The sequence below is a fragment of the Callospermophilus lateralis genome, chromosome 7 (genome assembly GCF_048772815.1).
Source record: "Callospermophilus lateralis isolate mCalLat2 chromosome 7, mCalLat2.hap1, whole genome shotgun sequence".
In the NCBI taxonomy this organism is placed as follows: Eukaryota; Metazoa; Chordata; class Mammalia; order Rodentia; family Sciuridae; genus Callospermophilus; species Callospermophilus lateralis.
The window spans coordinates 131,196,619-131,212,046 of record NC_135311.1 but is presented as its reverse complement, the minus strand read 5'-3'; the positions used below and the strand labels follow the sequence as shown (position 1 = coordinate 131,212,046).

General features: G+C 49.7%; 1 protein-coding gene across 1 annotated transcript; it reads right to left on the bottom strand.

The window, feature by feature from the left end:
• Positions 1–17: 17 nt before the first annotated feature.
• LOC143404984 (aldo-keto reductase family 7 member A3) lies at positions 18–10,148 on the bottom strand. Its single transcript, XM_076863293.1, has 7 exons — positions 9,836–10,148; positions 5,819–6,006; positions 5,546–5,650; positions 4,861–4,957; positions 4,525–4,624; positions 1,535–1,664; positions 18–413 (listed from the first exon to the last, which is right to left on the bottom strand). The coding sequence occupies exons 1-7, from the start codon at positions 10,047–10,049 to the stop codon at positions 252–254; spliced, it is 996 nt and encodes a 331-aa protein (XP_076719408.1). The 5' UTR covers positions 10,050–10,148; the 3' UTR covers positions 18–251.
• Positions 10,149–15,428: the final 5,280 nt, after the last annotated feature.

Sequence of the window (15,428 nt, the reverse complement as noted above, 5' to 3'; positions counted from 1 at the left end):
AGGAAATATTCACCGGCTTCACCTCAGGCCTGGGCTTCAGCCGGGCCAAGTACCAACTTTATTCAACAGGAGATGCTGGGGCCGAGCTCAGGTGGCCCCGCATTGTGAAGGCATCTGGGAGTATCATAAGAAAACAAGAGAAATGATCTGCGAACTGTGGTGAGGAGGGAGAGAAGGACCAAATCAACTGAAAGCTAAAACCGAACAAAAAGAAGACAGGCAGTGCTCTGCACCCGAAGTCGGGTTCAGGCCTAGCGGAAGTATTTGGGACACTGGTGAGCAACCAGGTGCCAGGCTTGGTCAAAGGCATCCACAACAGCTGGCTCCAGGGGCCCTTCTTCAGCTGCAGCCAAGTTCTGCTCCAGCTGCTCCAGGCTGGTCATGCCCAGGATGACTGCGTCCCCATGGGCGCCCTATAAGGGGAGAAGGCCAGACTTCAGCATGCTTCTCTGTCCAGTGGATCCAATCATATGTCCCTCCCTGCCCTGCCCCTGCCAAGATTTTGGATCCGTTATTTAAGTCTTTTATTATTCTGGCAAGAATTTCTATTGTCCCCAAATAGTCACAGCCATGTGGCTCATAGAGCCATCCCTCCATGTCTCATCAGTAGAGAGCCTCAGCAGCGGGTTAGGGCTGGTCACTTTCCATTTCCAAATGCCTTTACTTTGGAGGGTGGCTGTAGCAATTACATATTTCGCAAAGTACTTTGCTCCAGGTCTGGTTCTTTTTTTTTTTAATATTTATTTTTTTAGTTTTAGGTGGACACAACATCTTTATTTTATTTTTATGTAGTGCTGAGAATAGAACCCAGTGCCTCACGCATGATAGGCAGCGTGCTACCACTTGAGCCACATCCCTAGCTCCAGGTCTGGGGCTTAACAGATGCTCGCTAAAGGGGAGCCATTTCCCTAGAATGCCCACCCTGGAGAAACCAGTCAGGAAGACCAGGGCAGCAGGGAGAGAGGGAGGTCCCCCAGCCACAGGTGTAGAACTGGGGTCTGTCCAGGATGGGCAGGCAGAGAGGCAATAATTGCTAATGGTCAAAACAATGGAACTGGGTATGGTAGCCTGTAATCCCACCACTGGGGGGGCCAAGTCAGGGAGAGCCCCAGCCTCAGCAACTTAACAAGACCTGTCTCAAAAAGTTAAAAAAAAAAAAAGGCGGGGGGTGCTCAGGATATAGCTCAGTAGTAGAGAACCCTGGGTTCAATCCCCAGGACCAAGAAAAAAACTACAAAACTAAAAACATAAATGCAGACTTCAGAGTCAAATCTATACTTACTCCCTACCACATGAAGCTGTGGGAACTAAGGCAAATGAAATAGCATCTCTGAGCCAATATGGTAAGCTGGCACTTCAGTAACTGCTCTAGAACAACAGGAAGGCCACCCAAAAGAACTGAGCCATTTCAGAGGAAGAAAAAGAATAATCACAGAAATAGCTGAATAATTGTATAGGCCCCCTCCCCTCTTCCCTATCTCACCCCCACCCCTAATATAAAAGCAGAAGCTGTGCCCCAGGGACAGCTGGTTACCTGCAGCTGCGAGTGGTGGTACATCCACCTCAGGGCGGCCGAGGTCATGCTGGGGGCGCTGGTGCCATAGGTGGCCTGCAGGGCCTTCTCCATCAGGGCAATGGCCTTGAAGTGGTCCTCCTTCCAGAAGCTGAACAGGTGGGGAGGGTGGAACAGGGGTCAGTACCTTGGGGTCATTCCAGGGTGGCCCAGTCCTAGACACACTGAGACCAGCATCCTCAAGTAGAAGTGTTAAATTTTTAAAAAAAAATTTTTTTTTTTTTTAAGATGCTGATAGACCTTTATTTTGTTCATTTATTTATATGCGGTGCTGAGAATCGAACCCAGTGCCTCACACATGCTAGGAAAGCACTCTGCCACTAAGCCACAACCCCAGCCCCAGAAGTGTTAAATTTTGAACTTCAGAATGCTTGCAGATTTCCAGGTGCCCTGTTTCGAGTCTGGGGATGCACTGGGCAAGAATCCTGGCATTTAACATGCCCAGCAGGCGGTAACAATACAGCTCCCAAATCGGGACACTCAAGTACCTATAGCACCACATCTGTTGCCCTGGGTCACAGGAAGGACCCATGACAAGTTCTGGGCCCAGGTCCAGCTTCTGTGGCCTTGGCTAAGCCACCTCCCTTCCCTGCCCTCAATTATCTGCTCAGTGAAGGAAGGAAACACTCCCTGCCAGTCCCATATAGTGACTACAAGAGGTGACAAACTGATCATGCCTTGTGGACAGGAGAGGGCGCACCAGAGAAGACCATCAGGCCCTGATTCTCCAGAGCTGAGGCCTGCTCCCTGGCACAAGCAAAAAGGAACTTGAGAAGCACAGACCAGGGCCATGGTTCCTAAACACAGCAGGAAGGACCCAAAACGGGGGTGGGGGGGTGGAGAGGGTGTGTGCAGATAAGCCTTTAAATCAGCAAAGTACCCAAAGTGAGCACAAATATCAGATGCTCTGCCTCTTCGTCCCTGGCCATTTCACAAAACTAGCATTGGGGTCTCCTGCACACTGCTTGACTTGCTCTGCCTTCCCCTCCCTTGGGGGAAAAAGAAAAGCAAATATCTAGCATTAACTTTGTGATCTGAGGCATACACTTTGTTGCCGTTCTTTAATTCATTAAATTGACACGTCCCCTTGGACTACTGGAGAACTATTTCTCAATTTGCAGAAGTCAAGCCTCCAAGGTTAATTTCTGTGTACAGTATGATCTATTTGCAGGTGGTGAGGGAGATGAATGAAGAAGGGCATAGGGGGCTGGGGGTGTGGCTCAGTGGTAGAGCGCTTGCCTAGCATGGGTGAGGCACTGGGTTTGATTCTCATAAATAAATAAACTAATAGATCCATTGACAACTAAAAATTTAAAAATAAAAAAAGAAGGGCACAGGAAGTCAGGGCAAGATGATAAGTGAGGAGGTCACGGGCAGGACCAGAATAAAGGGGCGAGAAGAGGGTCTTCGGATGAGGTCAACTCCTTGCATGGACAGAGGGCACCGATCGATGATAGCGAGGAGCATGTGGATGGGGAGGAGATGAGGAAAGGAGGAAATTCCAGAGACCATAAAAAGCACAGGTCAAAACTCCCCACCAGACTCCCAGCTGTGGGGCCCCTTCTCTCTGGAGAAGTCCATCTCTGCCACTTTTATAATAAACCTATTTCAGGGCTGGGGTTGGGGCTTAGTGGTAGAGCACTTGCCTAGCACACAAGAGGCACTGGATTCAATCCCCGGCACCACATAAAAAATAAATAAATAAAATAAAGATTAAAACAAAAAATAAATAAATAAACCTATTTATTTGCTTCCTTTCTGTGTGTTCTGTTCTTCAATTCTTTTCTGAACAGAGACAAAGAACCCAGAACCCCTAGATGGTACCAGTGGCACATGCTTATAATCTCAGTGAGTCAGAAGGATTGAGAGCAGCTTTAGCAATTTAAAGAGACTCTCAGCAGTCAGGCGTGGTGCACACCTGTAATCCCAGCAGTTCGGGAGGCTGAGACAGGAGAATCACGAATTCAAAGTCAGCCTCAGCAATGGTGAGGCACTAAGCGACTCTCAGACCCCATCTCAAAAATGAAAAAGGGTTGGGGTTGTGGCTCAGTGGTCGAGTGCCCCTGAGTTCAATCCCTGGTACCAAAAATAAGTAAATAAAGAGACTTTCAGCAACTTAATGAGACCCTGTCTCAAAAAGTAAAAGTGTGGGGGGCAGTGCCTAGTGTTGTGGCTCAGCGATAGATAAACACAACCTAGAGAGGCACAACCTAGCACAAGTGAAGCCATAGGTTCATCCTCAGCCCCACATAAAAATAAGATATTGTGATTATTGTGTCCAACTACAATTAAACAAATCAATATTTTTAAAAAAAATGGGGACTGGGTATGGATATAGCTCAGTTGGTAGAGTCCTTGTCTCGCATGCACAAGGCCCTGGGTTTAATCCTCAGCACCACTATATATGTAAAAGCCACATATATCAAAGGGGTTGGGGGCATAGCTCAATGGTTAAGTACTGTGGGTTCAATCTTTTGTGCAAATGAATAAATGAATGAAATAAAATATTTTTTAAAAAGAAAAGGAAGGGAAAAAGTGGCTGGCCCCAACAGCTGTCCAACCAACAGACTTGAGGCACTGATGACAGTGTTACTGCCAAGAGTTGACAAGACTCATCATGCCGCAGGGGACAGGGCCAGCACCGAGTCCCCATTTCCCCCAAGTCCATCCACAGTTGTCCCCTCCTGTGGACCCTGGAGGAGCTCTTCCCAGGGAACAGACAACAGTACAGACTGGAAGAAAGCAGAGTTGTACACTCCAGCCCCAGGGCCCTTCCCAGAGGCCATGAGGACAGCAAAGGGGGAGAAGGGGCTCCGTAAAGCCCCTGGGAACCCAGAGACCTAGTTCTGAGCAGCAGGGGAAGAGGCTGCCCCTGAAAGCAGCCTCAGGGATCACTGTCTCAAACTAAGGGAACCCACCCACGTCCCATCCTGACCGTCCACCCCGCTCACCGATTCCTGTAGATCTCAGCCCAGATGTTCCCGAAGAAGCGGCCCTGCGGCTGTTTCCCGTCCTTGTCCTCGTACTTGTACTTGCCGGTCAGCAGGCCCCCTGCGGAAGCATGCATCACACCCCAGCCCAGGCCGCTCCCAGGGCTGACACCCCTCTCAGATCTGGACTGGGGAGCAGGAGGGACCCAGGAGGGACGAGGGGTGCAGCCCAGCATCTGTCAAAGCCCCCTCTACTTCCCAAGGCCTGGGCTGGGCATCTACCTGGGCAGGAATAGGCACAGACAGGACAGGAATGCCCACCCGCCCCAGAGGGCCCTGTCCCAGGGCAGCCCATACCAGCCAAAGGGTTGAAGGCATAGAATCTCAGTCCAAATTGCCTGAGGCAAGGGAAGAGCTCCATTTCCACCTGCCGGGTGGTGGCATTGTACATGCCCTGCAGGGAGAAGGGACAGTTGGAGAGTGTGGGTGTGTCAAGGGAAGGGACATCAGATGTAACCCACAAAACCCTCAACTCAGACCTTAACGGTCCCAGGACCCTGCCAATCAGGACCTGTGCTGACAAACAGCAGTGGAGAGGGCTTATTCCCGTGGAAATTAACTCTGATGACGTCCTCTTACTACACGAGTAAGTTCCGTCACAAGCACTGGGCACCAAGTGATGCACAAACATTTGCTGTCTGAGGGGGAGGAGGACGGAGCCCGAGATGTCAGGCTCCTGGGACTGTGAGGAGGGGCTCCCAGAGGAAGAGCCACCTAACTGAGACCTGAGCACCTCTCCCAGGGAGAGGGGCAAGGAAGGAAGGGATCAAGGTGCGCACTGAAGCACGAAGCAAGCTCGTGCCCAGGGGCCAGGCTGGGGAGCTGGGCCTGAGGGCACCTGGGAGCCTCCCACAGACTCTGAGCAGGGGTGTGGCTGATAGGTAGAGGGCACAGGGGCCAGTCAGAGGGCCAGGGAAACCTGGGAGCAGCAGAGCCCTGGAGCCCGAGGCCTCTGCAGCCCTGGCACACCAGGGAGCCTCACCTGGTACACGGTCGGCAGGATCCAGCCGTTGCTCTTGCACAGGGTACAGATCTCAGCCACCTCCCAGGCCGCATAGTTGGACAGGCCAAGCTCCAGGAATTTGCCCTGTGGGGGCGAGAACACAGTCAGAACCAGGAGACCAGGAAGGGGGCACCGGGGTGGTGGGTGTGTCCCCCGCTCTGCTCTGGGTGCCCAGGTGCCTCCATTCTCCTGGTAGTGCCAAGAAGAGGAGCAGAGCAGAGGTGACCGCCCAGAGTTTGGGGCCACCCTCACCTCCTGGTGCAGCTGGTGGCAGGCACGCAGCGTCTCCTCCACAGGGGTATCATGGTCCGGCATGTGCAAGTAGAAGAGGTCCACTCGGGGACACTGCAGCCGCTTCAGTGATGTCTCCAGCTGGGTCCGTAGACTGTCAGGCTTTAGTGTCATCCCACCCAATGGAATGGCCTTAGTGGCAATTTTCACTATTTGAGGAGAGAAATGGAAGCTCAAGCCAGTTTACCAAACATCAGGATAATGATTAAGCCAGAGCTGGATTGTATCCCAGCTCTGCCATTATCTTTGTGGCCTTGACTAAATTCCTTAATCTCTCTGAGTCTCAATCCTCTCAACTGTAAAATGGGAGTGAAAAAGATGTTTGTTTGTTTTTCCTCTGGAATGGAGGATTGATCTCAGGGGCACTTGGTCAGGGGCACTTGGTCCCTGAGCCACTTCCCCAGCCCTATTTTGTATTTTATTTAGAGACAGGCTCTCACTGAGTTGTTTAGCACCTCACTGTTGCCGAGGCTGGCTTTGAACTCACGATCCTCCTGCCTCAGCCTCTTGAGCCTCTGGTGTTACAGGCATGTGCCGCGCACCCAGCAAAAAATGATATCATATAGGGAAATCCTGAAGATTGATCAGACTTAGCCAAAGTCTGAGCTGCTGATGGCCTCACTATGGTGATCATATTGAAAGGGTAAAGTTTCTAAGCTGCAAAGCCTGACTTAAAATGTAAAGGACCAGGTATTGTTAAGTTCCTATGCTACACCCAAAGCCTGAAATTCCTGTAGCTGTTAGGACAATTCCCGGGACTGCCCATTAGATAATCTCCCCTGTCCACCTAGTTGTTTAACAACCTGGGACCCTGTGCAGCTTAGCACGTAGGCATCTCAGGGCCTAAACCAATCAGTTTGAATGTGCACCCCACTTTATGACTGACCTATCACCCCCTCCCGACCTGTTCCCGCCAATGAATGTACTAATCATGTTTGAGAGTTGTTGTTTGATTTTCCCGTGCCTCATGATGATTTGCTCTGATGTATGCAAAGCCTCCGCCCTCCCCAAAAAGTGTACTTAAGCACTGCTCAACCCCTGCTTGGGGCTCTTGGCCGCTCTCCCTTGTTGAGTGAGCACGGAGCCCCAGCTAGCTGGATCTTCAATAAACCCCTTTTGCTATTGCATGAGATGGTCTCTTGGTGGTCTCTTCCTCCGTCGTTGGCAAAGGAAGGGGCTCCCTGCCCTCAAGGACTGAGTCTAAGGGGCCACTCAGGAGAAAGGAAGACAGGAATATTCACAAGGTACTAGAGAAGCCTGGAGCAGAGGCATACAGCTACCTAGGCACTCAGGAAGGCTTTCCCCAGAACCACAATTTGAATCTCCAAGGGTAAGTCAGAGGCCACCAGTTGAGGAGAAGTGGGAGGCTCACTCCAGAGCATGGGGACACAGGCAAGAACCCAGGGCAAGGACGTCCTGTGTGGGAGCCATGCTTGCTAGTTACAGCTCAGGGCACCAGTCTCCGGTTGCATACATGGGGCAATAGAAGGGGCCACAGACCAGACACCAACCAGCCCTAACTGCATCCAGGGACTTTAGGGGACTAAACGCCTTTGAGTGGGGAGCTCCATGGTCAAAGTCATAGTTTTGACCCTGAATGCAATATGGATGAAACACAGGTGTGGGGACAGGGAGAAGAGTGGGAGGGCACAACTGGAACTCGGGGCTCCCAGGAGAGAAAGGGCAAGTATCAGCTGGAGACTGTTCCCGAGAACACAGGCTAGCAAGGGGCCTCCAGGTGAGTTTACGCTTTTCTCCCTGCCCCTGTGAGAACCCGAGTTAGTTGGACAGATGGGTGAGAGGAGAGTCCTCTTCTTGCTTTCCGTGTTTGGAAAGTCACTTGGGCAGGTCAGAGGGCAGTCCCCAATGCCCTTGAAACCCAGGAGAGAACAAGTTCGAAGAAGTATGCATTTGGAACTTTAGCTTCCCACCACATTTTCCCTCCTTCATGTCAACTTAACTTTAGATCTGAGATCTGGGACTTTGGCCCAGCAAACCCTGGGAAGTAGGTGTTGGGAAAGAAAAGGAAAAAGAAAAGGAAAAAGAAAATCAGAAATAAAAGATCAGAGTTCTCACTGAGAGGCAGCCAGGGGTTCTAGAAAGAGGGCGGCATTGAAATACTCATATCTCCTTTTGTTCCAGATCTATCATGCTGTGTGATAGATGCCGCCAGATTTTCTCTTAAAATTGGAGCCATCTCGCCACAAAGCCATGCAAAGCTAATTTCGGCTTTACTATAAATTACTGCAAATTCTGAACTAGCTTGGAATGCCTGCCCGTGCCTTGAACTCACCCATGCCTTGCTCTCTGACCAGATAGCAGTTCTCTCTGAAACTTTAGTGATGCCTCACAAATCTTGGCCTTCCCTGGCCAGATAACAACCTCTCTGAGGCTCTAATGACCTTCATAAATTCTGATGTCGGGGCCACCAAAAATGTAAACTAGCCTTTGTGTTATGCTCGTCAGAGTTCTGTTATTTGTAACCCCCCCCCCCTTTGTGTAACTTTCTGGGCTATAAATCTCGGCTTCAGGAAAGATGCGGCTGCTGTCTTGTTCCCGTGGTTTTGGGTGGGAGAGGCAGCCCGGCCGGTCGAAATAATAAGTTTGCTTTAATTTGATTTTAACTGGAGTCAGTGGTCTTTTCTTGCATCCTGGTGTAACACTGTGAAGCAAAGAGCAAGGCTCCATTGGAGGGGGACAGAGGAAAAAGCCAGAGAGGAAGGAAGCTAAGGGCAATATTTGGAAGAAAGCAACCATGAAATTTCACATTGTGACATTGCGTGCATTATCAAATATGGAACAACAAATTCCATCATTAGGTACAGCGATAATGCACCAATGTAGAAAATGTGGAGGGGAAATAAAAGAAGAAAGCAAATCACCTGGTTGGGTGGCACACACTGATAGTCCCAGCACTTCAAAAACTAAAGGAGGATTATGGGAGCCCAGTAGTTTGAGATCCGTTTTGGTGAAGTAGGAAGACCTCATCTCAAAACAAACATCAAGAAAAAGAAAGCAACAGCCAACTTGTCTAAGCCTCACTGTGCGCAAGCACTTGAAATGGCATCGGACCTGCCCCATACACACCTCTTCCCCTGACACTTCAGCCCCCTCAGCACCACCAGATCTCATGACCTCTGCATACCCATGCCCACTGCCTGGAAGCTCTTTCCCCTCTTACTCCCTCCCTGGCAAAACTCTTTCCTTTCTCTAAGGTCAACATTCCCCTGTGGGACATTTCTTCCATGGCTCCTTCCGGGGAGGTGCCCCTTCAGGGTTGCCCAGCCACCTTTAAAACCTGAGCCTCCTAGAGTGAGCCAGAGTCGATTCCTCTGTTATTTTTCAAGAGATTAGTTGCACCACCCTCTTAAGGACCCCCAGGGCTACCACCTGCTGAAGCAGGAGGCACTGGGAACCCAATAGCCACCTGCAGCCAGCTACTAGGAGTTACCTCTAGGACCCAGAGAAAGGCTGACCTGAGCAAATAAGGAAGTCCTTCGCCAGGTCCAAAGTCAGATCTGGGTGGCAGTTCCAGAATGCCAGGGATAAGGACAGGTTTTTTCCTGGTACTAAGGATTGTACCCAGAGTTGATTACCACTGAGTTATAAGTCCTTCTTAATTTTTGAAACAGGTTCTTGCTAAGTTGCTGAGGCTGGTCTTGAGAGGGACGAGATGGGTGGGGCTGCACAGTACCAGATTTCAATGTTCTCCGCCCCCGAAAGACCTGGTCCAGTGGATCCAGGCTAGACCAAGGCTGGGGCAACGCTGTGGGAAGGGTCCTGGGCCACCTTCCCAGAAGGGAAAGAGGAAGAAAGGAGTAAGGGAAAAGCACCTCCAGTTGTTAGAGGCTAGAAGTGCCTGAGGAGCTTGGGGTTCTCGAGTTGTGGGACAGGCTCCGGAGGTCGGTGCTGGAGGACGAAGCTAGCTGGGAAGGGAGAGCTCTGCGCAGTGCAGGGCGAGGTCGGGGTGACTGTTACCTCTGCAGTCGCTGCCGCCCAGCCCGAGCCCCAAGCCGCCTAGGATGCTCTCGGACTGTCCGTCACCGTACACGAAGGCAGTGTCTATCTCCGTGTGTCCGCGCTCCAGGAAGAGACGCACAGTCTCAGCGCTGGTGGGCACGTCCATGCGGCGCCCCATCTCCATGGCGCCTAGCACCGTGGCGGGCCGGGCTTGCGACAGCGGTCGGGACATGACTGCGGTAGCGGAGGGAAACTCAGACTGAAGGTCGTGGAGCCAGGGCCACACCAGCCTCCCGACGCACCCCGACCTGGACGCTGCTTTAAGAAGCTAGCAGGGTCCCGCCCACTAGGGGCGGGGCCGGCGGGCGAGGGGCGGGAGTGTGTGGCTGCCACTGGCGCCACTGTTCCGGTCGAGCTGGTACCGGCTTCAATCCCCTTGCGCAACCTGGGGCATGGCTGTGGCTGCCAGCGCGTGACCTGGTCTACCACTGAACCACAGCCGCAGCCCTTCTTTCTTTCTTTCTTTTCTTTTTTTTTTTTTTTTGATACAGGATCTCCCTAAATTATTCAGGTTGGCCTCAAACTTGAGATTCTCCTACATCAGCCTCCCAAGCCCCTGGGATTACAAGCACCGACCGCCATGCACGGCAAGATATTCTTGATTCTTTATATGACCAGTTTTTGGGTTTTTTTTTTTATTGAAACCTGGAAATTTGGGCTATTAAGAGCTTGATGTGTGTGTGTGTGTGTGTGTGTGTGTGTGCGCGCGTGCGTGCGGGGTATTGGGGATTGAATCCAGGGTTCTCTACCACTGAGCAACATCCCCAGCCCTTTTTGTTTTATTCTGACAGGGTCTCACTAGTTGCAGAGGCCAGCCTCAAACTCAATCCTCCTTCCTTGGCCTCCTGAGTAGTTGGAAATATAGGCAGGGGCCACTGTGTCCAGCTTGCTATGAGACTCTTGATTTTATTTAAACCTTCTGTTTTAGTGCATTTCTTCTGGTACTTCTAAGGGCTTCCTTATTGTCAGGGGAGGGTAAAGATGCAGTCTCCCCACCAAGCCTCCAGTGATCACTCCTTGGCTAACAGGAGTGGCAGATCTCCTTATTGCTCCCCACGTGGCCTCTACTGACCCCACTGGGAGGTGAGGAGCCTCTTTAGCGTAGAAGTGAATGTCCTGACACTGCACTAGGCCTCCTCTGACACTGCTCTGGTTGGGGGTGGGTAGGGGGTCCAGGCTCCTGGAGGGGTCTCCATGGACAGACACTGCTGGGTGGGGCTGGGGGGGGCCTGTGCTGTCTGGGAGGGAGGAACGTGCAAGCTGCTGCCCAGCTTCTCTAACCACCCTGAGAGGTTGGGGTGTTTCCTGGCAGCCTGGAAGGGTGGAGGTCTGGGCTCCCCATTCAACATTTGCACACCTGGATGGTGATAAGGCCCCAGTTTCTGTTCTCTGGTGTTTGACTGGAGTAAAGCAGTTATTTCCTCCAGCTGTTCCATCTTGCTGCCCTACCCCTTTTCTCTTGATTTGGTAAGAACGAGACTTTAATTGGGACCTTTCCTGTATTCACCAGTTGGCATTTCCAGGTTGCTGTCTTCTTCAGCTTTAAATCTGAGATCTATGAGTGGCAAAAAGAAAAACCCAAGAAATTCACCTGTCATTCCTTAGATTCTGACGTTACAGGAAGCCAATGCAGGGAAACTGAATTGGTCCCAGCTGGCGGGATTTGGCTGTCCACTTGTGTAAGAAATAAGTAAAGGAAAGCTGGTGTGGTCATGCACACCTGTAATCCCAGAGGCTTGGGAGGCTGAGGCAGGAGGATCACAAGTTCAAAGCCAGCCTCAGCAACTTAGAGAGGCCCTAAGCAACTCAGTGAGACCCTGTCTCTAAATAAAATACAAAAAAGGGCTGGGGATGTGACTCAATGGTTAAGTGCCCCTGGGTTCAATCACCAGTACCCAAAATAAATAAAATTAAACAGCCAGCTTTGATGGCATGCACCTGTAATCCCAGCTATTGAGGAGGTGGGGGTGGCAGGATCTGGAACTAAGGAGTTAAAAGCCAGCCTGAGCAACATGGTGAGAATTTGCATTAAAAAAAAAGTTAAAAATATACTTTGAATGTGATAGCAGCTATACTCCTAGATATGTAGTAAAGAGCAATAAGAACATATTCAAAAAAAGATTTATACACAAACATTCATATCAGTTCATTCACAATGTTCCAACCAAAATCACCTTTCGAATGGATAAACTGTGGTCTAGTCTTACAATGGAATATGATAAAGTCAGCAATAAAATGGAGTGAGCCACTGATACACATTGTCATTGATGCATCTCAGAAATATTTGCTACGAAAAACAGACACAAAAACCTATGTTACATGATTGCATTTTTGTGAAATTCTAGAAAAGTCACATTTATCAGCATGCAAAGAGCCCTGGGTTCAGCAGTGGTTGCCAAGAGTCAAATTTGGGGGAGATAACTGACGACAAAGAAGTATAAGGAGCAGGGTGTGGTGGTGCACACCTGGAATCCCAGCAGCTCCGGAGGCTGAGACAGGAGGATCCCGGGTTCAAAGCTCAGCCTCAGCAACAGTGAGGTACTAAGCAACTCAGTGAGACCCTGTCTCTAAGTACAATACAAAATGGGGCTAGGGATGTGGCTGAGTGCCCCCGAGCTCGATCCCTGGTACAAAAAAAAAAAAAAAAAAGTATAAGGGACCAACATTTAAAACTGGTGATTTTTATTTCATGTAAATTATATCTCAATAAACCTATTTTAGTCAGCTTTTTCACTGCTGCGACTAAAGGACCCAACCAGAGCAACTGTAAAGAAGGAAAGGTTGATTTGCGGGCTCACCGTTTCAGAGGTCTCGATCCAGAGACAGCAGACCCCATTCCTTGGGCTGAAGGTGAGGCTGGACATCACGGCAGAGGGCGTGGCAGAGGGCAGCGGCTCACATCATGATCAGGAAGCAGGGGAAGATCCCACTCTCCAGATAATATATACACCAAAGCCCCCCCCTAATTCCCACCTCCCCCAGCCACACCCCACCACTCCAGTTACCACTAGTTAATCCCTCTCAGGGATTAATTCACTGATTGGGCTTAGACCCCCACCCCACCCCCCCACGCCCCCCACCCCACGCCCCCCCCACCCCCCACCCCGCCGCCAAGCCAGTCATTTCTCCTCTGAACTGTCTTGCATTGCCTCACACAGGAGGTTTTGGGGGACACCTCACATCCAAACCACAAAACTGGATTGCTAAAGATTGGAACTATCTCCAAATGCAAGTTAAGACCACAAGGAGGTGCAGTTACACCCCCGTGAGAAGAGGTAAAATTAATACCAACCGGTTGGCGGTGGCTGACGGCTGCGGTGTTGACTGCTGACGTGGGCTTTCCTATCAGGGAGCAAATCTCAGAGACACGGCAAATCCAGTGATTTGAGGGAAGCAGTGGTAGAGACAGTCTCTGTCCCTCAAGTGTGGGCAGCTACTTATCATGAACATGGCCTTGGAAGCCACATGCTGGGTCCTCGATGGTATCCTCTCCTGTCGGGTCCCATTTTTGGACACAACCCAGTTTATGTGGGTTTGATTGAAAAAATAGCATTAATGAATGCTGAATCAGAGAGGCAGGACCTCCTCTTATATTACACAATTCCTGTCCTGGGATCTAGAAATAAATGAGCTCAAGGAAAAGGCACTGTAAGCTCAGGGGAGAGCAAACGACCATAGTAATGAAACGCCAGTCTCTAGCTAGTTATGTGTTTATTACGAACACCTGTAAGTCTTTTTTATCTTTATTTATTGTTATGTGGTGCTGAGGATCAAAGCCAGTACCTCACATGTGCCAGGCAAGCGCTCTACCTCTGAGCCACCACCCCAGTGCCAACCTGTAAGTTTTTGAAGATTCCAGTGAGACAGGACCTGAAGGCAGAGCTTGGTCCCTGCTGCCTGCCCCTTTCAAAGACTCCTTTTCCATTCCAACGTGTGTCTGATAACTTGGTACAGAACATGTGATAGAATTTCAGGGCATGGAATGGACTATCCTCAAGCTTCCTAATGTTGGGCTTTGTCCTTCATGGCTGGGGCAACAAGCCAACAATTTGCTTTACAGGAGTCATAAATGTCTCTGGAAGCTGCCAAAGTAGCCCCACATGAGATTAGTTGAGGACCTGGGCATGGTGATGGTACGCACCTGTGGTCCAGCTATTCAGAAGACTGCAGCAAGAGGATCTCTTAAGGCCGGGAGTTTGAGATTAATTTATCCTGAACAACACAGAAGGACCCTGTGAAAGAAAGAAAGAGAGGAAGGAAGGACTGATGGAAGGAAGGGAGGGAGGAAGGATGGAAGGAAACACAGAAAGAAAAGAAAGATTACTTGAGAAATATTGCTTGGATTTGAGGGAGTACTAGGGATTAAACCCAGGGCACTTAACCACTGAGCCGCATCCCCAGTCCTTTAGAGACAGGATCTTGTTGAGCTGCTTAGGGTCTCGTTAAATTGTTGAGTCTGGCTTTGAATTTGTGAGCCTCCTGCCTCAGCCTCCCAAGCTGCTGGGATTACAGATGTGCGCCTCCCTCGCACGACCCCCCATTTATGTTCCACACAGTCTTGGATGCGTGCAGTGATAACTTTTCTTCCAGGGGAGCCATTATCAGAATGTGTGCTACTCGGTTACTTTCTTTTTCATTTGGCAGGGATGGAGGGTCTTGCTAAGTTTCCCAGGCTGGTTTCAAAGTTGTGATCCCCCTGCCTCAGCTTCCTGATTTGCTGTTATTACAGGTGGATACCATGGCACCCACCTTTAGTTCTATTTTTTTTTTTTTTTGCATGCGAGGTAAGCACTCTACCAACTGAGTTATATCCCCAGCCCTAGTTCCATTTTAATAATAAAGAGTTTGGACATCTGTCGTGACAGATATTTTTGTACTAGTGTTTGTCTAACCTGTTAATAAAAATAATCCAGAAGCATATTGAAAACTCTGTTAAAGGAAGAGAATGTGTTTTGCATATCTTGACAGGTGAAAGCATTTGGAGGTTTTTTTCCCCACCTTTTGCCTGATTAAATATTGAAAGGCCCATTCATTAGCAAGTCCAAGTTCACATGCCAACTGCCAGTAACTGCAATAATTCTGTCATGAATGTTCAATGCTGATGGAGCAAAATTGGCCCCTTTGACTTGAGCTTCGGTAGTCCAGAGTGATTTATTTGCCAACCGATTCCATCTTTTTTCATCTACAGAAAATACTATTAAAATGGAGAAATAGAATTGTGTTATTTCTTGAATGAAGAGAGTATTTTTTCCCCTCTGCTACCTGTGGTTCTATGGTAATTCCCTGATTTGTAAGCTTCGGGCATCGGCAATTCCTCCTAAATGTGCTCTACCCAATGCATGCAACCAACTCTGTGGAGATTGTGAGCGCTTCTAATCAGCATGTCAGAGAATTTGCACCTTGCTCAAAAAACTATAAATATACATCTCAATTATGCATTCTAGACAGGGCAGGGCCATTGTACTCAACACAAAATACTCAAATGCTCTCATATTATTTTAGTCTCAGGGCTTGGGGATTCTTTATTCATATTATTGAGGGGGGCAGGTAC

Coding starts and splice junctions, on each gene's coding strand:
- LOC143404984 (XM_076863293.1), bottom strand. CDS start 10,049: ATGTCCCGACCGCTGTCGCAAGCCCGGCCCGCCACGGTGCTAGGCGCC. Junction 5,651..5,818: donor GCCACCAGCTGCACCAGGAG/GTGAGGGTGGCC, acceptor TCGCCCCCACAG/GGCAAATTCCTGGAGCTTGG. Junction 4,958..5,545: donor TCCTGCCGACCGTGTACCAG/GTGAGGCTCCCT, acceptor TTCTCCCTGCAG/GGCATGTACAATGCCACCAC.